The 17,898-nt window shown below is 37.0% G+C and overlaps 1 protein-coding gene across 3 annotated transcripts in view; it reads right to left on the minus strand.

Annotated features, from left to right (window-relative positions):
• Window positions 1-4,002: 4,002 nt before the first annotated feature.
• LOC138708810 (organic cation transporter protein-like) overlaps window positions 4,003-17,898 on the minus strand; it is a 145,388-nt gene continuing 131,492 nt past the window's right edge. For 2 of the 3 annotated variants that reach the window (XM_069839005.1, XM_069839003.1), the window contains exons 7-11: window positions 17,336-17,522; window positions 15,802-15,930; window positions 13,012-13,202; window positions 11,678-11,814; window positions 4,115-4,331 (exon numbers count right to left, since the gene is read on the minus strand). In XM_069839005.1, the coding sequence (XP_069695106.1) occupies window positions 4,259-4,331; window positions 11,678-11,814; window positions 13,012-13,202; window positions 15,802-15,930; window positions 17,336-17,522 (717 nt within the window). In that variant the 3' untranslated portion in view covers window positions 4,115-4,258. Of the gene's footprint in view, window positions 4,332-11,677; window positions 11,815-13,011; window positions 13,203-15,801; window positions 15,931-17,335; window positions 17,523-17,898 lie in introns of all 3 variants that reach the window. The other variant, XM_069839004.1, reaches the window with a different exon arrangement.

Here is a 17,898-nt window from a genome sequence, read left to right on the forward strand (position 1 = left end):
AGTATTGGGAATAAATTTGAATAAGGAACAAAAGAAAGTTTCCTTCCCAGGCAGGATTCGAACCACGAAAGTCTTAGTTACCAGTCTATCGTGCTCTGGAGTGAACAAGGCTCTGAAATCAGCTACAAGGGTCGGTTCGGTTTTTTTGCCACTACTGTACATATTTGTACTCAGGGGATATTTCACAAAATTAAAAGAAAAAATCTATTTAATAACCAGCAGAATAAAAACTAAAAAAATAAAAAATGAAACACATATTACAATAATTGAAACTTTATATTTTCTCCTTAAACAATCATTTTCATTTATTATTTTTTTATTAAGGAGCATTAGGAAATTGAATTTTGCTGTTATCTTGTTATAGAGTCTTGGACCGAAGTTGCTACTGTGGCTGAAAGCTACAGTTGCAGTAAATTTAGGTTCTGTCAAGCATCTTTTGTCTGATCCTTTAGTTTTTATTTATGTGAATACAGTCTTCAGGTGTATGAATACCATTAATATTACTGTATGTCTCTTCTTCTGTTTTTCTATCAGTAGGAGTAGAGCTCGTTCGTAAGATACGTAACTGGGATCTTTGTTTAAAACATTCAAATATAACAAAAACAGAATTTTGACATTAAACACTTCTACAGTACATAGAATTGATGTCAAATTTTTGTCATAAAATTATCCGAATTTCTAACAGGAATAATTTTGCTTTTTGTGTGTGTGTGTGTGTGTGTGTGTGTTTGTGTGTGTGTGTTTTTGTGTGTGTGTGTGTTTTTTTGTGTGTGTGTGTGTTTTTGTGTGTGTGTGTGTGTGTTTTTGTGTGTGTGTGTTTTTGTGTGTGTGTGTTTTTGTGTGTGTGTGTGTGTTTTTGTGTGTGTGTGTGTGTGTTTTTGTGTGTGTGTGTGTTTTTGTGTGTGTGTGTGTTTTTGTGTGTGTTTTTGTGTGTGTGTGTTTTTGTGTGTGTGTGTTTTTGTGTGTGTGTTTTTGTGTGTGTGTTTTTGTGTGTGCGTGTTTTTGTGTGTGTGTGTGTGTTGTGTGTGTGTGTGTTTTTGTGTTTGTGCTTTTGTGTGTGTATGTTTTTGCGTGTGTGTGTTTTTGCGTGTGTGTGTTTTTGTGTGTGTGTGTGTTTTTGTGTGTGTGTGTGTTTTTGTGTGTGTGTGTTTTTGTGTGTGTGTGTGTTTTTGTGTGTGTGTTTTTGTGTGTGTGTTTTTTGTGTGTGTGTTTTTTGTGTGTGTGTGTTTTTGTGTGTGTGTTTTTTTTTGTGTGTGTGTGTTTTTGTGTGTGTGTTTTTGTATGTGTGTGTGTGTTTGTGTGTGTGTGTGTGCGTGCGTGTGTGTATTTTCGATTAGATTATATTTTAGGGTAATAATTCAATAGTGAATTATTGTTAGATTGAAGTGCGACATTTTGTTATGTAGTCAGCATGACGCTGGGACAATTTATTTCTAATAGAGTCATTATGTGAATTTACTTCATGACGACCTAAAATAAAATGGTAAATATTCACTTTCTTGAAGCCGGAATAGGCCACAAGACCAAAACCTGAAAGTAGTAGATGTAGATGGTGATGAATTACCTAAAATCATAGATCTTTGACCAATTACAATAACTGTATTACAAAAGATTGTCATATTTTTATTGAGCTGCATTCTAAGATACAATTAACATTATCTACAAAATCAAACACTTGTGAATACAGAGTTATGGAATTACAAAATTTTGAATTTAATGATACATATTTGAAGGCAAGGTGACGTTTTCCATTTTGAGGTCAACATACACATTACATATATTTTAGAATTACGATACGTTCATTTTTTTCTAACGTATTAGATTAAGGCACTATTATTTTTGTTGACAAGTATTTCAAAATCTAGATAGCTAGCAAGAAATAATAATTAAGCAAAATTTATCTGCTCTGAAATATTCACATTATTAGATCGTAAAGTTGCATATTTTAACTCAGTATTTCAAAATGTTCTTCCACATTTGTAAATTATGGTAGTTAGTCAACCAAATAAAGGGAAGAATGTGCATTTCCACAAATACTGATATTAAATTTCATCAAGAGCAGCCAAGAATTCCTGCTACAAGGAATTCATAAAAAAATAAATAAAACGATGAGAAAGAATATGAAATTTGCGTAATAGAAGAAACAGAATGATAACTGAAAAGGTACGACCATGTTCAACAGATAGAGGAAAAGAGACAGCCATTTTCAATCCTAATTGGATGTCACCTGAGAGAAGGTGAAGAGCCAGAGAGAGTAACAGGAAAGAATTTATGGTGATGCTTTGACAGAAAGACAAATGGAACTGTATTTTTGGTCAACGGATGGAAATAGTAGTATTAAAATGATTTTAAAATCCCAAGATATTAGTAGAGCTGTAAAATTGTCAAAATCATGATGGACAGATCACGTAAAAAAATGCATTAGAATGAGGTTCACAGACGAGTCATGGAATCACAGGTGAAGAAAATAAAATGCAGCGAGGAATACTTTTAACAGAAAAAAAATGTTTAACGTGGAAGGGAAAAATTTAAGTACCTTGGAGCAACAGTACCGGTAACAAAATAAATGACACTCGAGAAGAAATTAAAAGCAGAATAAATATGGGCAATGTCTTATTATTCAGTTGAGAAGCTTTTGTCATCCAGTCTGCTCTCAAAAAATCTGAAAGAATTTACAAAACAGTTATATTACCGGTTGTTCTGTATGGTTGTGAAACTTTCACTTTCACTTTGAGAGACTAACAGAGGTTAAGGATGTTTGAGAATAAGGTGTTTAGGAAACTATTTGGGGATAAGAAGCATGAAGTTACAGAAGAATGGAGAAAGTTACACAACGCAGAACTGCACGCATTGTATTCTTCACCTGACATAATTAGGAACATTAAATCCAGACGTTTGAGATGGGCAGGGCATGTAGCACGTATGGGCGAATCCAGAGATTCATATCGAGTGTTGGAAGACCTGATGGAAAAAGACCTTTGTGGAGGCCAAGACGCAGATGGGAGGACAATATAAAAATGGATTTGAGGGAGGTAGGATATGATGATGGAGACTGGAATAATCTTGCTAAGGATAGGGACCGATGGTGGGCTTATGTGAGGGCGGCAATGAACCTCCGGGTTCCTTAAAAGCTATTTGTAAGTCATTTAGGAACGTTTAAGCAGAATCCTATATGGATAAAATTGTCCCATTTTCTTGTAATAAAATGACGTCACTCGTGGTACAATGGAAACAGAAGTGAAGTGGTGTTCCATACGGTCCATCCTCCTCTATTATCCATTTCATATGCGTCGATATTTTCCACGCAATAGTCATGGAAATATTGGGTATATGGGTTATGTATATGCATTAATATCAAATACATTGCAGTGTTGAAGTACATACTGTATTTTATTATTTAAATTAGAGTATAGCAATCATTTGAATTTCCTTAAATCCCCTCTCACTTTTTTTGTGAAATTTTAAAATGTAGCAATTATGAGAAAATGTGTATCGTCTTAATGACACCTGTCTTTTTTTATACACAATAAATTGTCGAAAGTTTGAAGTCTAATTTACTGGAAATTAAAATAAAAAATATGAATAAAGATAAGAAAGAAATCTCATAACTTGGAAAAGTTTTTCCTTCAAATTTCTTTACATCCTGCAAAATTTTCTAAAAGATATAGTCATCCAGGGAGATTTCAAAATAGCTTTTAGTGTCAATTAAATTCAGAAGAGATGAGAACACACGATACTATTGTTACTTTTGTTTACATTTTACAATTTTTTAAAACATTTTAAGCTAGAACTTGCTGAAGATAACAGTTAAAATTAAGACAGCAATTGTTTTGTAGCATTCCTTCTGATGTTAATTTAAAATCCAAACGTCATTTTCTTCTACTTTCAACACACACACTTCACTGTTAATGTTAAAATTACACATTTTCCGTCCTTTCCAACATGTCAGAGTCCTTGAGATCCAAACTGTAATATAAAATTCGCTCTAGTCCTCAAATTCATACAAGCGACCTAAGGTATGGTGCAGTAATTGAAGTATTTGCATCAGACTGTAGGATCTGCACATGCCTTCTAAAATCACGAGAATGGACAAAGCCATGATGACCGCGGTGGTCGTCGCTAGCAGCAGGATTATCGACAGTATCAACATCAGCGCCACTGTAGCGGTCAGGGAATCCTTGCACAGATCAGTCAACAGGGCTAGCCCTCTCGTTATGGAGACCCACATCACAACAAAACGAAGCTACTTCCTGCTTGATTATAGCGGACTATCGGCACCCACGTAGGCGTTGTTTGAAGTTCCTGTTGATTCTTTAGACTGCTTACTTTTCCTAAAAAGAAAACAACAAAATAAGTTACTCTACTTGAAATATTAACGTATGTAACACATTAAGTCAACATACTGATGAACAGTGCATGAAATTGTCTTAAGGGGGGGGGCGATAGGTGAAATTTATATTTTATATATTGTTTTAAGCTAGAGACTTGATTTCTTATACACATAGCTACTCTTATTGACATTAGTAATGATGTGTTTCGTGTTTATAGGTTCAGTGGTTTGAGATTTATTTAAATAAAAAAATAATTTGCATATTTTCAAAATGTTTCTTCTCTCCAAAACTTTAAGCATCACGTCTGAATTTTTTTACAATACCTTTGATGTCTTCAGAAATGTTCTAATGTTCTCACATTGTTTAATAGGATCATTCACAATGATTCACATAAACACCGACATTAACATTACGGTTAGACGTTAACATGGAAGTTTGCAAACTACAAACTTTCATGTTTATGCTTACGTGATTTGGAAACAATACACAATCGTAGAGCGCCGAAACATATAACACAATATAACGAAATGACGTCGTTGTTATGTTTCCATGGTTACCAAGTATCTTTGTGGTTCTGTTTATGTTCGCATCGCGAATGATGGTACGACTTTTGATTTTGGTAATGTTTACATTCTTAGGCTTAAATTAACGCTTACATTAGGGCTTATGCTTAATTTTGACTGTGAATGGGCCTTAATTTGTCCGTGACTCAAAAACAGTTCTTTGTCCTCCTCTTAAATTGTTAATAGTAGGCTATACTCTGCTTTAATTTATTATTATTATTATTATTATTATTATTATTATTATTATTATTATTATTATTATTATTATTATTATATCATTGACTTATTCATAGCTTTTTTATTTCGTTCACTAGACAATTAAATCTTACAGGAAGTTGTATTTATTTATTCTAATTCTTGTATAGACGTCATACGCAACCCTAGAGGTTTTCCCCAAATCCCGTGTCTCTTTTTCATACGATAATAACATAAGTAGAAATGAGAAGGCCGTAATATGTCTGTAAAAACCTTTATCATAGAAACTGCCTACAAAATTATACCTCAAATGGATGAAAGTCTTTCGACTAAAACTTTTCAGCTTACGTGAATTGTTTTGAAAAACTAAATTACATTTTTCCCTTACGACGAAGTTAAATGGCGTAAAGTAAATAACTACCTACTGCAATTACTAGAACCCCTTAAGAATATACGTACTGTATAAATGTCACCACAGTTTGATATAGAAGCGATTATTTTCTAGACGAATTTCGTAACAAACAATTCAACGTCTGTCGTTGCAATGTGATCGCGTCTATTGAACTCGCCGAGTAGCTTCTTCTTACTGAACGATAAGGGTGTATAGCGCCCCCGCCTACTGGGCTGACTTCCCCCCACTCTGCCCACCAATCAAGCACCCTGCGATTCAAATGACAAACAGCTCAACCAATGAATTTATTTCTTCTCTGTACATGACAGGGAAGGTGCGTGCCTCAGTTTGAATAAGGCAAGTCTAGTGCAGGATAGGGCGCAAGAATACAGAACTGAGCCCAAGATTGTGCTACGTGCCCACCCCATCTGTACCGTGTTCAGTGTTATGCAGAGGAGAGCAGCGTCGGAGTGGCGTTTTCAGTGTGTTATTCGGTATGTCAGAACGTTTCAAGCATAAAAATAGTCTTAGAAAACGTAGATATTAAGGTTGATTGAAAAGATATTTATTTTGTGTTAATCCATAGAATGTCCGATGTTCAATTTGTTATAAGATCTTACAATGCACCATGCGATGGCATTACTAGTCTTTCAGAGAATAATTTGTTTTGAAGAAATGCATAAAACTGTTGGTTACACGTAATTCTATCAAGTTGAACGATTCTAAATTGTAATGATTTTCCAGTAGTACTGCATATCGGAATATTTACACTACAATAACTGTTGTTGTTGTTTAGTCAACCGTCCGACGACAGGTCTGTACCTCACAAGTGATACCAACAAGACACCACTTATGAGCAAAGCTCGGAACTTGGGGACTTGTGTCGTGTGCTTGAGTAAGGTTACAGGTACAACGTACACAAAGCTCAAGCTGCAAGTGCTCAGGGACAGTCGTGTGTAGTAAGAAAGTGGTCACATCGAATGACAGGAAGACGAACGACGAAACTGTATCATGTCGAAGCCAATGACATTCAGGGAATTATAGGTAAACGGTCTGTTTCAGGAATTAGAAAATATGTGTTATTCGAATGGGTATTATAAAAGTTAGAAAATACATTTCTTTTTATTTTAGGCACAGAATTTCGTGGAGGAATTCGAAGGAGATACATTACTTTCTTCGAATGGTGAGTTTATATTTTGTAAGTTGTGTCACACACGAACAGAGGCTGGAAACGGGCATTCATTGAAAGACATTGCAGTCCCTTAAATTGGTGGAAAATTTGTACATAGCCATGGATGAAGTCGTACAGGGACCTATCTTAGTAGTGACAAACAGATTGAAAATTATTTTCGAGAAAAATGTAGGATATACTTATCTTTCTCAGATACGAAATCAGCTAGCAATTGCTGAAAATCGAACAGAAAACAGTGACAGTGAAAACATTCAGTATGTTAAGTTTTCTCCCGTGAATTCACGTGTCGTGGAAGTAAGTTTCCTCGTTTCAAATCATATTTAACTAACAGGCGAAGTAGTTATGGGTTCGAAAATCTTCGAATGTACGTAGTCATACACTGTAATAAAATGTACAGGGAGAACAGTAAATTTGATATATTTCTCATGTTTATTTTTATTATATATATGCTATAAAATTACGTGTTTCAACCTACCATAATACTATCAATATGTTGTTCCAGCCACAAACCAATTTTATAACAGACCTGACAGTACTTCCGTGCTGGAAGCGGAAGTTTGTTGACATTGAAGTCGGGTCGCTTAGTCATTTGCAAAGACACAAGTCCCCAAGTTCCGAGCTTTGCTTATGAGGCAACCATGCCAGGAGATAATGGGGTAGGGTGGCCAGTCCCTTTTCTCCTATAATAATCGTATTTTTTTTTATTATTTTGGGGCAAATGCGAGCTAATGTTCTGAGAAATTCATAACAAGAAAATATAAACAAAATACGACATAAGTATCCAATCTTTAAACTAAAACCGTGCTAAATTAGCTGAAAGTTAGTTCCTCGTACTCCGCTTACAAACTTTCAAGTGTATAGAGCTCTCTCCTCAATCATACCAACATAACTTTGGTGACATACGAAAGTTTCACGCTAGTATACACTCAGGCTATGCTTTGTATAGAAACGAATCTGTGATGTTATGTTAGTTTAGGCTTTTGTTATTTCTTGTATATATGAATCTGTGACAGATTAGGCTATGTTTTTGTATTTTTTTTTAAAATTTTATTGGGTTATTTTACGACGCTGTATCAACATCTAGGTTATTTAGCGTCTGAATGAAATGAAGGTGATAATGCCGGTGAAATGAGTCCGGGTTCCAGCACTGAAAGTTACCCAGCAAAGATTATGTTATTGAACATATTTCAGTCAAAATGACTTATCAAGATTTTAAAATAAAAACAAATAGACATATAGGGCCCTATTCATAGACATTCTTAGCGCGGGCTTCCGGTGGATGATCAGCGAACTAGCGTTTTTCGTATTCATAAACCAGAGTTAGCGATGTGTTATGATATGAATCCTGTACAAGTAACCAGTCGATAGCCGGGGCTAGTTTAGCACGCTCGTAGCGCGGGCTAGCGAAATGTCTATGAATAGCCCCATAATAATTATTTACGAATCTGTGACAGGTTAGGTTAGGTTAGGTTAGGCTATGCTTGTTTAGGTTTTGTTGTGCCTTGCATGTACTTTCGTGTGTTTCGCTTTCATGTTGAAGACGTGTTCTACCTCTTTATTTCACGCGTTAAATAATCACTTCTAGGTTACATACCTCGATAACCCTCTGCGGTGCCTGAGTGGTCAGACCTCCGGCCTGTCACGCAGGCGGCCTGGGTTCGAGTCCTGGTTAGGTCTGGGATTTTTCATTGAAAAATGCATAGTAACACCCGAGATAGACCAGGTTTGGGGTTTTTCTCGGGATTCGTCGTTTTTCTCAGCGTTTTTCTACATCATTCCGTCATCATTTCTCCATTTCGTCACCATTCCATAGCATTCACCGATCGCCGGCTGGCGACGCACGGAGGGGGCTGGCCTAGGGACGAACGGGGTTGCCTGCTTGAAACCTAGGTACGCAGCGAACCTTAGTGCAGTCAGCCGGTATGGGTTTAGGAATGCGCCTAATTTGAAAGTTATCGCAATAGATCTTAATAGCTCGCATTGCTGGGCCATAGTGGCCCCTTACCATAAATTCCATTTCATTCCATTCTATATGCCGATTAATTCTTTCCAATTTTTATCTATTTTTCTAATATATCTTCAAGTCAACTGACGTCCTATACGAATTCTTCACATTCCAAGCTACCTCCCCTCTGAAAATTAGACCATCTTTTTTCCACTCTTTTCCGTAAAAGAAACCTTCAGCATCGCGTGCTACAGAAGACTACAGATTCCTCTGCGGACCGCCTCCGAACTCCCCTACAGCTTACAGAACCCCTTTACCATTCCGCGTAGACATTACCGCTACGGTCCCTCAACCTCAGGTCTGACGATTTCTGAATTTTTTTTACTTGGTTATTTAAAGACACTGCATCAACTACGAGGTTATTTAGCGTCGATGGAATTGACGATAGCGAGATGTTATTTGGCGAGATGAAGCAAAGGATTCGCCATAGATTACCTGACATTTGCCTTATGGTTGGGGAAAACCTCGGGGAAAACCCCCAACTAGATAAGTCCAAGCGAGAATCGAACCTGCGCCCGAACGCAACTCGGTATTGGCAGACAAGCGCCTTAGACGACTGAGTTACGCCGGTGGCTTTTCTGAATTTAAGCGCTATTCTTTTTTTTTTTTCATTTCAAATAAAGACCCGTCAAATCTTTAAAACCGATCGAAGTGACTCAGTGGTAACGCACTAGACTCGCGTTCGGAAGGTCGCGTATTCATACCTCATGACCGGATAATGAATTTTCATTGTTTTCCTCGTCGACCTGGTTGGCGAGTTGGTATAGCGCTGGCCTTCTATGCCCAAGGTTGCAAGAATGCTTAAATGCAACAGGCTCATGTCAGTAGATTTACTGGCATGTAAAAGAACTCCTCCGGGACAAAATTCCTGTACATCCGGCGAAGCTGATATAACCTCTGCAGTTGCGAGCGTCGTTAAATAAAACATAACATTTTTTTTTTGTTTTCCTCAGTCACAAAGGATAGTTTCGGATTGGAAATTTACATACCATGATTCATCACCGCCTTAATCGTCATTATATAATCATTTAAAATTGAAATCAGGTTGAATACAAGTCATAATGACGGTAGAAACAATCATAACAATAGTCCACGGTCTTCTGATATACCAAAGATCCTACACATGTGATACAACCTAGATTTAAAGCTTGTATAAATAAACTTAACGAAATATTTATTTATGATATGAATATCGAGTTTGGTAACCTGTCGAGTGCTATAAAATGAAGTTACGATAAGTATATCGTACAACGTTTTTTTAATTAAATTAATGTTATTATTTTTGTTAGTTTTGAACATATCTTTTCTGGAAAGGCGATTTTATTACTATATTATTAGTATCTTTATGCGAGAGGCGATTCGCTGATGTTTGTTTATTAGTTTTGAACACGATAGGCTTTTGTTTATAACAGAAGAACAGCAGTACTGGGAGAAATAAACATTGTTAACGTGAGTTAAAACGAGGATCAGATATTGAAAATGCTGCAAATTCTGCAGTTGAATGTATAGTACCATCGAAATCCAGCGTAAGATATGAAGTGGAATATAAACAATTTGAAGATTCGTATTCCAAGGAAAAAATGTAGAAATGTTTAGAATTAGTATTTATAATAAATAAAATCGATTCCATTTAATTTAATTTAATATGTGATTCACATTATACAACGAGTTATGTAATAGCAGTATCACTACATCTAATTGCGTAATCAATGTTTACAACATTTTATTAGTGATGTAAAGTCCACATTACATAATCAAAATGAATTAAATTTATCTATAAAAGTACGTAATTTATTTCATGTGCTTTATTAACGCATTAATCGACTGGTAGATACGGTATATGAGCAAAATCGTACCAAATGTTTAGAAGAAAACGCTGTCATAAACAGATGGGAAGACAGACGGCACACCCTTAACCAGGGATCCAGGAAATGTGTTCTTCCACAAAAATTTCGAGATTGCTGTTCTTCCCATCTTCATACTTCGCATAATTAGAAAGTGAAACGGATGTTTCTACTAAACTATCTTTCCTTGCAATTTTTATGCACTACTACGGAAGTGTTGTATAGGCTGCTATTAGGGTGGAATGTTGTTAGGCCTATATTACTTAAGGGGAATTGGACGTTATGGCATGCAAAGTAATGGTAAAAATAGCCTATCTTCAAGCAGTCATAAATGTAATACTATTTATCACAGCTATTCCATTTCTTTAGTGATATATGTCATACACATTAAACTTTAAAATGATAAAAGAATGGTTAATCTAGTGTAAATCTTACCCTTAAATTAATTTTTGAATTTAAACATATGTTTTATATAAATTCACTACATATCTGTGATTAGGTACACACTATTCACTTATCATAGCACACATTGAATTAAAATTTTGGCCACTTACTGCTAACAGATACTAAAACATACCCTACTAAAATTATTAAAATATCTGTAATATTATGGGCATAGGGCTTATACTAATCTCCAATTTTTTTTAAATTTATTGACGGTGATGGTTACTATAAGCCCTATGCCCATAATATTACAGATATATGAATAATTTTAGTAGGGTATGTTTTAGTATCTATTAGCAGTAAGTGGTCAAATTTTCAATTCAATATGTGTTATAATAAGTGAATAGAGTGTACCTAATCACAGACATGTAGTGAATTTATAAAAAAAAATTGTGCTTAATTAAAAAAATTAATTTAAGGATACAGATTTACTCTAGAGTCACCATTCTTTTTCATTTTAAAGCTTAATATGTATACACACATAGCTAACAAAAATGAAAGACCACTGATAAATAGTAGACTATTATATTTATGACTGCTAGAAGATAGGCTATTTTTACCATTATTTTGCATGCGATAATGACCAACTCCCCTTAATATGCATGCGAAGTGAAGATAAGAACGAGGAAACTGAAGCTTATAAGAAAGTGATAAAGATTAAACTAATGATGAAGATGAAGAGTAAAATGAAGGATAATTATTGGTTACTTACTTTCCAAAATTTTCGCCCTCTTCTATGGTGTCTGGAAGCTCAGCGTGAGCCGTTTCTGGCAGCAAAATGCACAACACGGAACCAATTAAGGGAAACAGTCCGAATGTTAAGGGTGGCAAGAAAAAGCCATATGCGCCCTGTAACAAATAAAATAAAAAGTCAGTTCCAAAATAATGTAGTATAGCAATATATATACCGGTACATAAAGAGCTATTAATTTATTTAGTTATTTATGTACTTGGTTACTTCTTTCTTTATTTATTTATTTAATTTTCTAATTTTTTAATTATGAGTACAGAGGCATTACTGCATGCTACATGCCCTGCCCATCTCAAACCTCTGGATTTAATGTTCCTAATTATATCAAGTGAAGAATACTACAATGCGTGCAGTTCTGTGTTGTGTAACTTTCTCCATTCTCCTGTAACTTCATCCCTCTTAGCCCCAAATATTTTCCTAAGCACTTTATTCTCAAACATCCTTAATCTCTGTTCCTCTCTCAAAGTGAGAGTCCAAGTTTCACAACCATACAGAACAACCGGTAATATAACTGTTTTATAAATTCTAACTTTCAGATTTTTTGACAGCAGACTAGATCTCAACCGAATAATAACACGCATTTCCCATATTTATTCTGCGTTTAATTTCCTCCCGAGTATCATTTATATTTGTTACTGTTGCTCCAAGATATTTGAATTTTTCCACCTCTTGAAAGGATAAATTTCCAATTTTTATATTTCCATTTCGTACAATATTCTCGCCACGAGACATAATCATATACTTAATCTTTTCAGGATTTACTTCCAAAGCTATCTCTTTACTTTCTTCAAGTAAAATTCCCGTGTTTTCCCTAATCGTTTGTGGATTTTCTGCTAACATATTCACGTCATCCGCATACACAAGCAGCTGATGTAACCCGTTCAATTCCAAACCCTGCCTGTTATCCTGAACTTTCCTAATGGCATACTCTAGAGCAAAGTTAAAAAGTAAAAGTGGTAGTGCATCTCCTTGCTTTAGCCCGCAGTGAATTGGAAAAGCATCAGATAGAAGCTTGCCTATACGAACTCTGCTGTAAGTTTCATTGAGACACGTTTTAATTAATCGAACTAGTTTCTTGGGAATACCAAATTCAATAAGAATGTAATATAAAACTTCTCTCTTAACCGAGTCATATGCCTTTTTGAAATCTATGAATAACAGATGTACTGTGCCCTTATGCTGCTAGTCGCATTTTCTTATCTGCGTATTTATAAATATGTGCAAACTGCATTGAAAAATTCAATGTTAATCGTGTAACTTAGCGGGAATAACCAGAAACATGAGGGTGTATTTACCAGCGAGCTGATGTAGGGCGCCACCATAGAGCCGATCCTCGCGCACATGGACGAGGACCCCACGCCGACATTTCGAACGACTGTGGGGAACAGCTCCGCGGAGTACAGGTAGACCGTGGGGAAGGACACGGACATGCCCACTATGCCCAGAGCTGCCAGCATCACCTTCGGCCACTCCGGGTGGTCCGGACCTGGAAGCGAGAACAACGATCATTTTATTATTATACACATACATTAGCGTTATGACCTACAAGTTTCTGATCGTGTAAGCAAACTTTCTAACCACGGCATAAATCAGAACCAATGACAAACTTTGAAAAAGTTCCTCTAGTTCTCAATAGAAGACACGATTATTGGCACGGCTATTGACAGTATCATCAGTTTCCCGTTAAACCTAGTGCATTTTACAATCATTAGATGGGTTGAAATTTTTTAAATTCTGTAATGTGGGTATATTTATGTACTATTGGCGACATTGAGCGTTATCTTTGCCATCTGTTAATAGACGTAATAGCTAAGGAAGCCACACTTACACGAATAAATTATCTATTAGTATATAACAGTATCTATTAGTAGGAGTCGAATATCTTTGAACGCCAATCAACAAAAGAAGTTTATTTACAATCTTCATACAGTAGTACGACCATGCAGAACTAGTACGAGCATTCAGAACTAGTACGAGCATGCAGAACTAGTACGAGCATTCAGAACTAGTACGAGCATGCAGAACTAGTACGAGCATGCAGAACTAGTACGAGCATGCAAAACTAGTACGAGCATGCAGAACTAGTACGAGCATGCAGAACTAGTACGAGCATGCAGAACTAGTACGAGCATGCAGAACTAGTACGAGCATTCAGAACTAGTACGAGCATGCAGAACTAGTACGAGCATGCAGAACTAGTACGAGCATGCAGAACTAGTACGAGCATGCAGAACTAGTACGAGCATGCAGAACTAGTACGAGCATGCAGAACTAGTACGAGCATGCAGAACTAGTACGAGCATGCAGAACTAGTACGAGCATGCAGAACTAGTACGAGCATGCAAAACTAGTACGAGCGTGCAGAACTAGTACGATCATTCAGAACTAGTACGAGCATGCAGAACTAGTACGAGCGTGCAGAACTAGTACGAGCATGCAGAACTAGTACGAGCATTCAGAACTAGTACGAGCATTCAGAACTAGTACGAACGTGCAGAACTAGTACGAGAACTAGTACGAGCGTGCAGAACTAGTACGAGCGTGCAGCACAAGTACGAGCGTGCAGAACTAGTACCAGCGAGCAGAACTAGTACGAGCGTGCAGAACTAGTACCAGCGAGCAGAACTAGTACGAGCGTGCAGAACTAGTACGAGTGTGCAGAACTAGTACGAGCGTGCAGAACTAGTACGAGCGTGCAGAACTAGTACCAGCGAGCAGAACTAGTACGAGCATGCAGAACTAGTACGAGCGTGCAGAACTAGTACGAGAACTAGTACGAGCGTGCAGAACTAGTACGAGCGTGCAGAACTAGTACCAGCGAGCAGAACTAGTACGAGCGTGCAGAACTAGTACGAGCGTGCAGTACAAGTACGAGCGTGCAGAACTAGTACGAGCGTGCAGTACAAGTACGAGCGTGCAGAACTAGTACGAGCGTGCAGTACAAGTACGAGCGTGCAGAACTAGTACGAGCGTGCAGTACAAGTACGAGCGTGCAGAACTAGTACGAGCGTGCAGAACTATTACGAGCGAGCAGAACTAGTACGAGCGTGCAGAACTAGTACGAGCGTGCAGTACAAGTACGAGCGTGCAGAACTAGTACGAGCGTGCAGAACTATTACGAGCGTGCAAAACTAGTACCAGCGAGCAGAACTAGTACGAGCGAGCAGAACTAGTACGAGCATGCAGAACTAGTAGGGGAGAGTCGGGTAGTATCGGACAGCGGGTAGTATCGGACAGTGCGTTTGTTTCATCTACCACCATATGGTAGAACCTGAATGACATGGTTACGTTTCTCTATGCGACATCACAGAAACGTAACCATGTCAATCAGGTACTATCATCATGTGGTAGGTGAAAGAAACTAACTGTCCGATATTACCCGATGTCCGATACTACCCGACTCTCCCCTACGGGCGAGAAGAACTAGTACGAGCGTGCAGAACTAGTACGATCATATAGCACTAGTACTCGTATGTACGTACGTTCGATGGTGTATGTAGGCCTTTTCATGCAAGATTGGTGATGCTTGATGACTGATGATTATTTGGCATTATTTGAAGAATATAAGTTATGTCATTGAGTAACATAATAATTAATAAGACTAGAGTGGTATTAGAGAATTAAACATTAAAAATTTCTCTGTATCTTGCAGTTTTCTATAATCGAGAAATAACGGAATACTTCATTCAAAGGTTCAATTTTCAGTAATCGAAGACCAATCTTTTGAGGTTCGGAGCAAGTGCGTCAATGATCTGATGATAAGTTAGAAATATGAACTTTGTGGATGCAGTAACATAATTATTACGGAATTAACTATGCGTGCTTATTGTTTGTTTTGATAGTTCGCATGAAGGACAACTTTTTTATTCGACAGAAAAAAATACTTCCTAAAGGTTCAGGTTGTTTCTGTGCGTAACGTAAAGAAGTTTAACTCACCTGTAGTTGTTTACCTGTATAATCATTGATATCAGTAAAAATGAACTTTATTTAGTTCTTGTTTGTCATAAGTAAAGAGCACAGTGTTCAGTAGTAAATTCATAATTTAACCGAGTGAAGAGGAACGAGGAGAATGTTGAAGCACTTACCTTGAGGCACTGCTATGATGAGAAGGCAGGAAACACCAGCGAGCAGCTGCGATGAAAGCAATGTCATTTTTCGACCATATCTTCCCATGAAGTAGATGCAGAGAGACATTCCAGGCAGTTCTATCAACCCTGGAAGAACATATAGCTCGTTCAGTCGTGTATAATAATAATAATAATAATAATAATAATAATAATAATAATAATAATAATAATAATAAAACTTCAAAGTAACATATCTATAGCAAAAAGAATATCACACCTGAATAAGAAATCTTCAGACTGTGTTCAACTACACTACCCACAATAGTATAGCATAGAGGTGGAAAAATTCAAATATCTTGGAGCACCAATAACAAATATAAATGACACTCGGGAGGAAATTAAACGGAGAATAAATATGGGAAGCTTTCTTCATCTAGTCTGCTGTTAAAAAATCTGAAAGTTAGAATTTAAAAAACAGTTATATTATCGATTGTTCTGTATGATTTTGAAATTTGGACTTTCAGTTTGAGAGAGGATATTGTCAGATTCCAAAGCAGCTATTCTATCAATAGTCTCTAAACACACACCTTCATCTCAAACAGCAGAAATAACTAAAATGCTCTCTCAATATCACTCAATAAAAGAATTGTATTCCAATGGATACCATCCCATTGTGGAATCCTGGGAAACGAGAATGCGGATGCTTTAGCAAAGAAGGGCAGCACTGCTACTTACAGACCTGTTACTAAATCTACGTATTACTCTGTGAAGAGATTTATTAAATCTATATACTTAGACTTCAACAAACAAAATTTGATAACACAATCTGAAGGGAAAAAATGGAACTCTCTGCATCATAATCCACAGTTAATTCCCGATTTACCACGAAAATCGTCTGTAGCTGCATTTAGACTGGCAACAGGCCATGATTGTTTGGCCAAACACCTGCATAGAATTGGAATATATCAGTCCCCTAACTGCCCATTGTGCAACTCAAACCAAGAAATGGATTCGGATTTTGAAAAATATTGGAGTGCAAAACGTCAAATGACTGTATTGTCAAACGCCTGGCATTAGAAAACAACAACAACAACTTTGAGAGAGGAACAGAGATTAAGAGTGTTTGAGAATAAGGTTCTCAGAAAAAATATTTGGGGCTAAGAGGGATGACGTTACAGGAGAATGGAGAAAGTTACACAACGCAGAACTGCACGCATTGTATTCTTCACCTGACATAATTAGGAATATTAAATCCAGACGTTTGAGATGGGCAGGGCATGTAACACGTATGGGCGAATCCAGAAATGCATATAGAGTGTTAGTTGGGAGGCCGGAGGGAAAAAGACCTTTAGGGAGGCCGAGACGTAGATGGGAGGATAATATTAAAATGAATTTGAGAGAGGTGGGATATGATGATAGAGACTGCATTAATTTTGCTCAGGATAGGGATCGATGGCGGGCTTATGTGAGGGCGGCAATGCACCTGCGGGTTCCTTAAAAGCATTTGTAAGTAAGTTACTATAATGACAAAGACTGAGTGCGCTACACTGACCGGATAGGGCCACGTTTATGAAGATGTTGCCCCCGAGGTGGCCCATGTACTGCGCCAGTCCGTAGAAGCACAGCCCGCACACTATCCAGTTGAAGTACATGCACAGCGTCTTGACTCTCATGTTCGGCGTACGGAACAGATCCACGATCGTCACCTTCTTCATCGTCTCGCCCTCCTTCATCTTGTTCTGTAAACAATATCATATTTCTGATACATACTTCTCAAACGTATTGTTAGTGGTGAGATATGTGTATTGTTGTCGGATTGTTATTTAGTGTTTCTGATGTTGCTGTCATTATCGATGTTCATCGTGATGGTTTTCTTTTGTATTGTTGTTTGATATTTTTTCGATACTCTTAAGCCTCATTCACAATGAAAATTAAACATAACGTAAGCGTTAACTTAAATATATTAACGTTACATTAAAATCAAGAAGTCATACCATCATTCACGATGGGAACATAAACATAACAGCAAACATACTTGGTAACCATGGAAACATAACAACGACGCCATTTTCTCATATTCTGTCGTATACTTCAGCGCTCCACGATTGTTTTCTG

Source organism: Periplaneta americana, chromosome 11 (genome assembly GCF_040183065.1).
Source record: "Periplaneta americana isolate PAMFEO1 chromosome 11, P.americana_PAMFEO1_priV1, whole genome shotgun sequence".
Taxonomy (NCBI): domain Eukaryota; kingdom Metazoa; phylum Arthropoda; class Insecta; order Blattodea; family Blattidae; genus Periplaneta; species Periplaneta americana.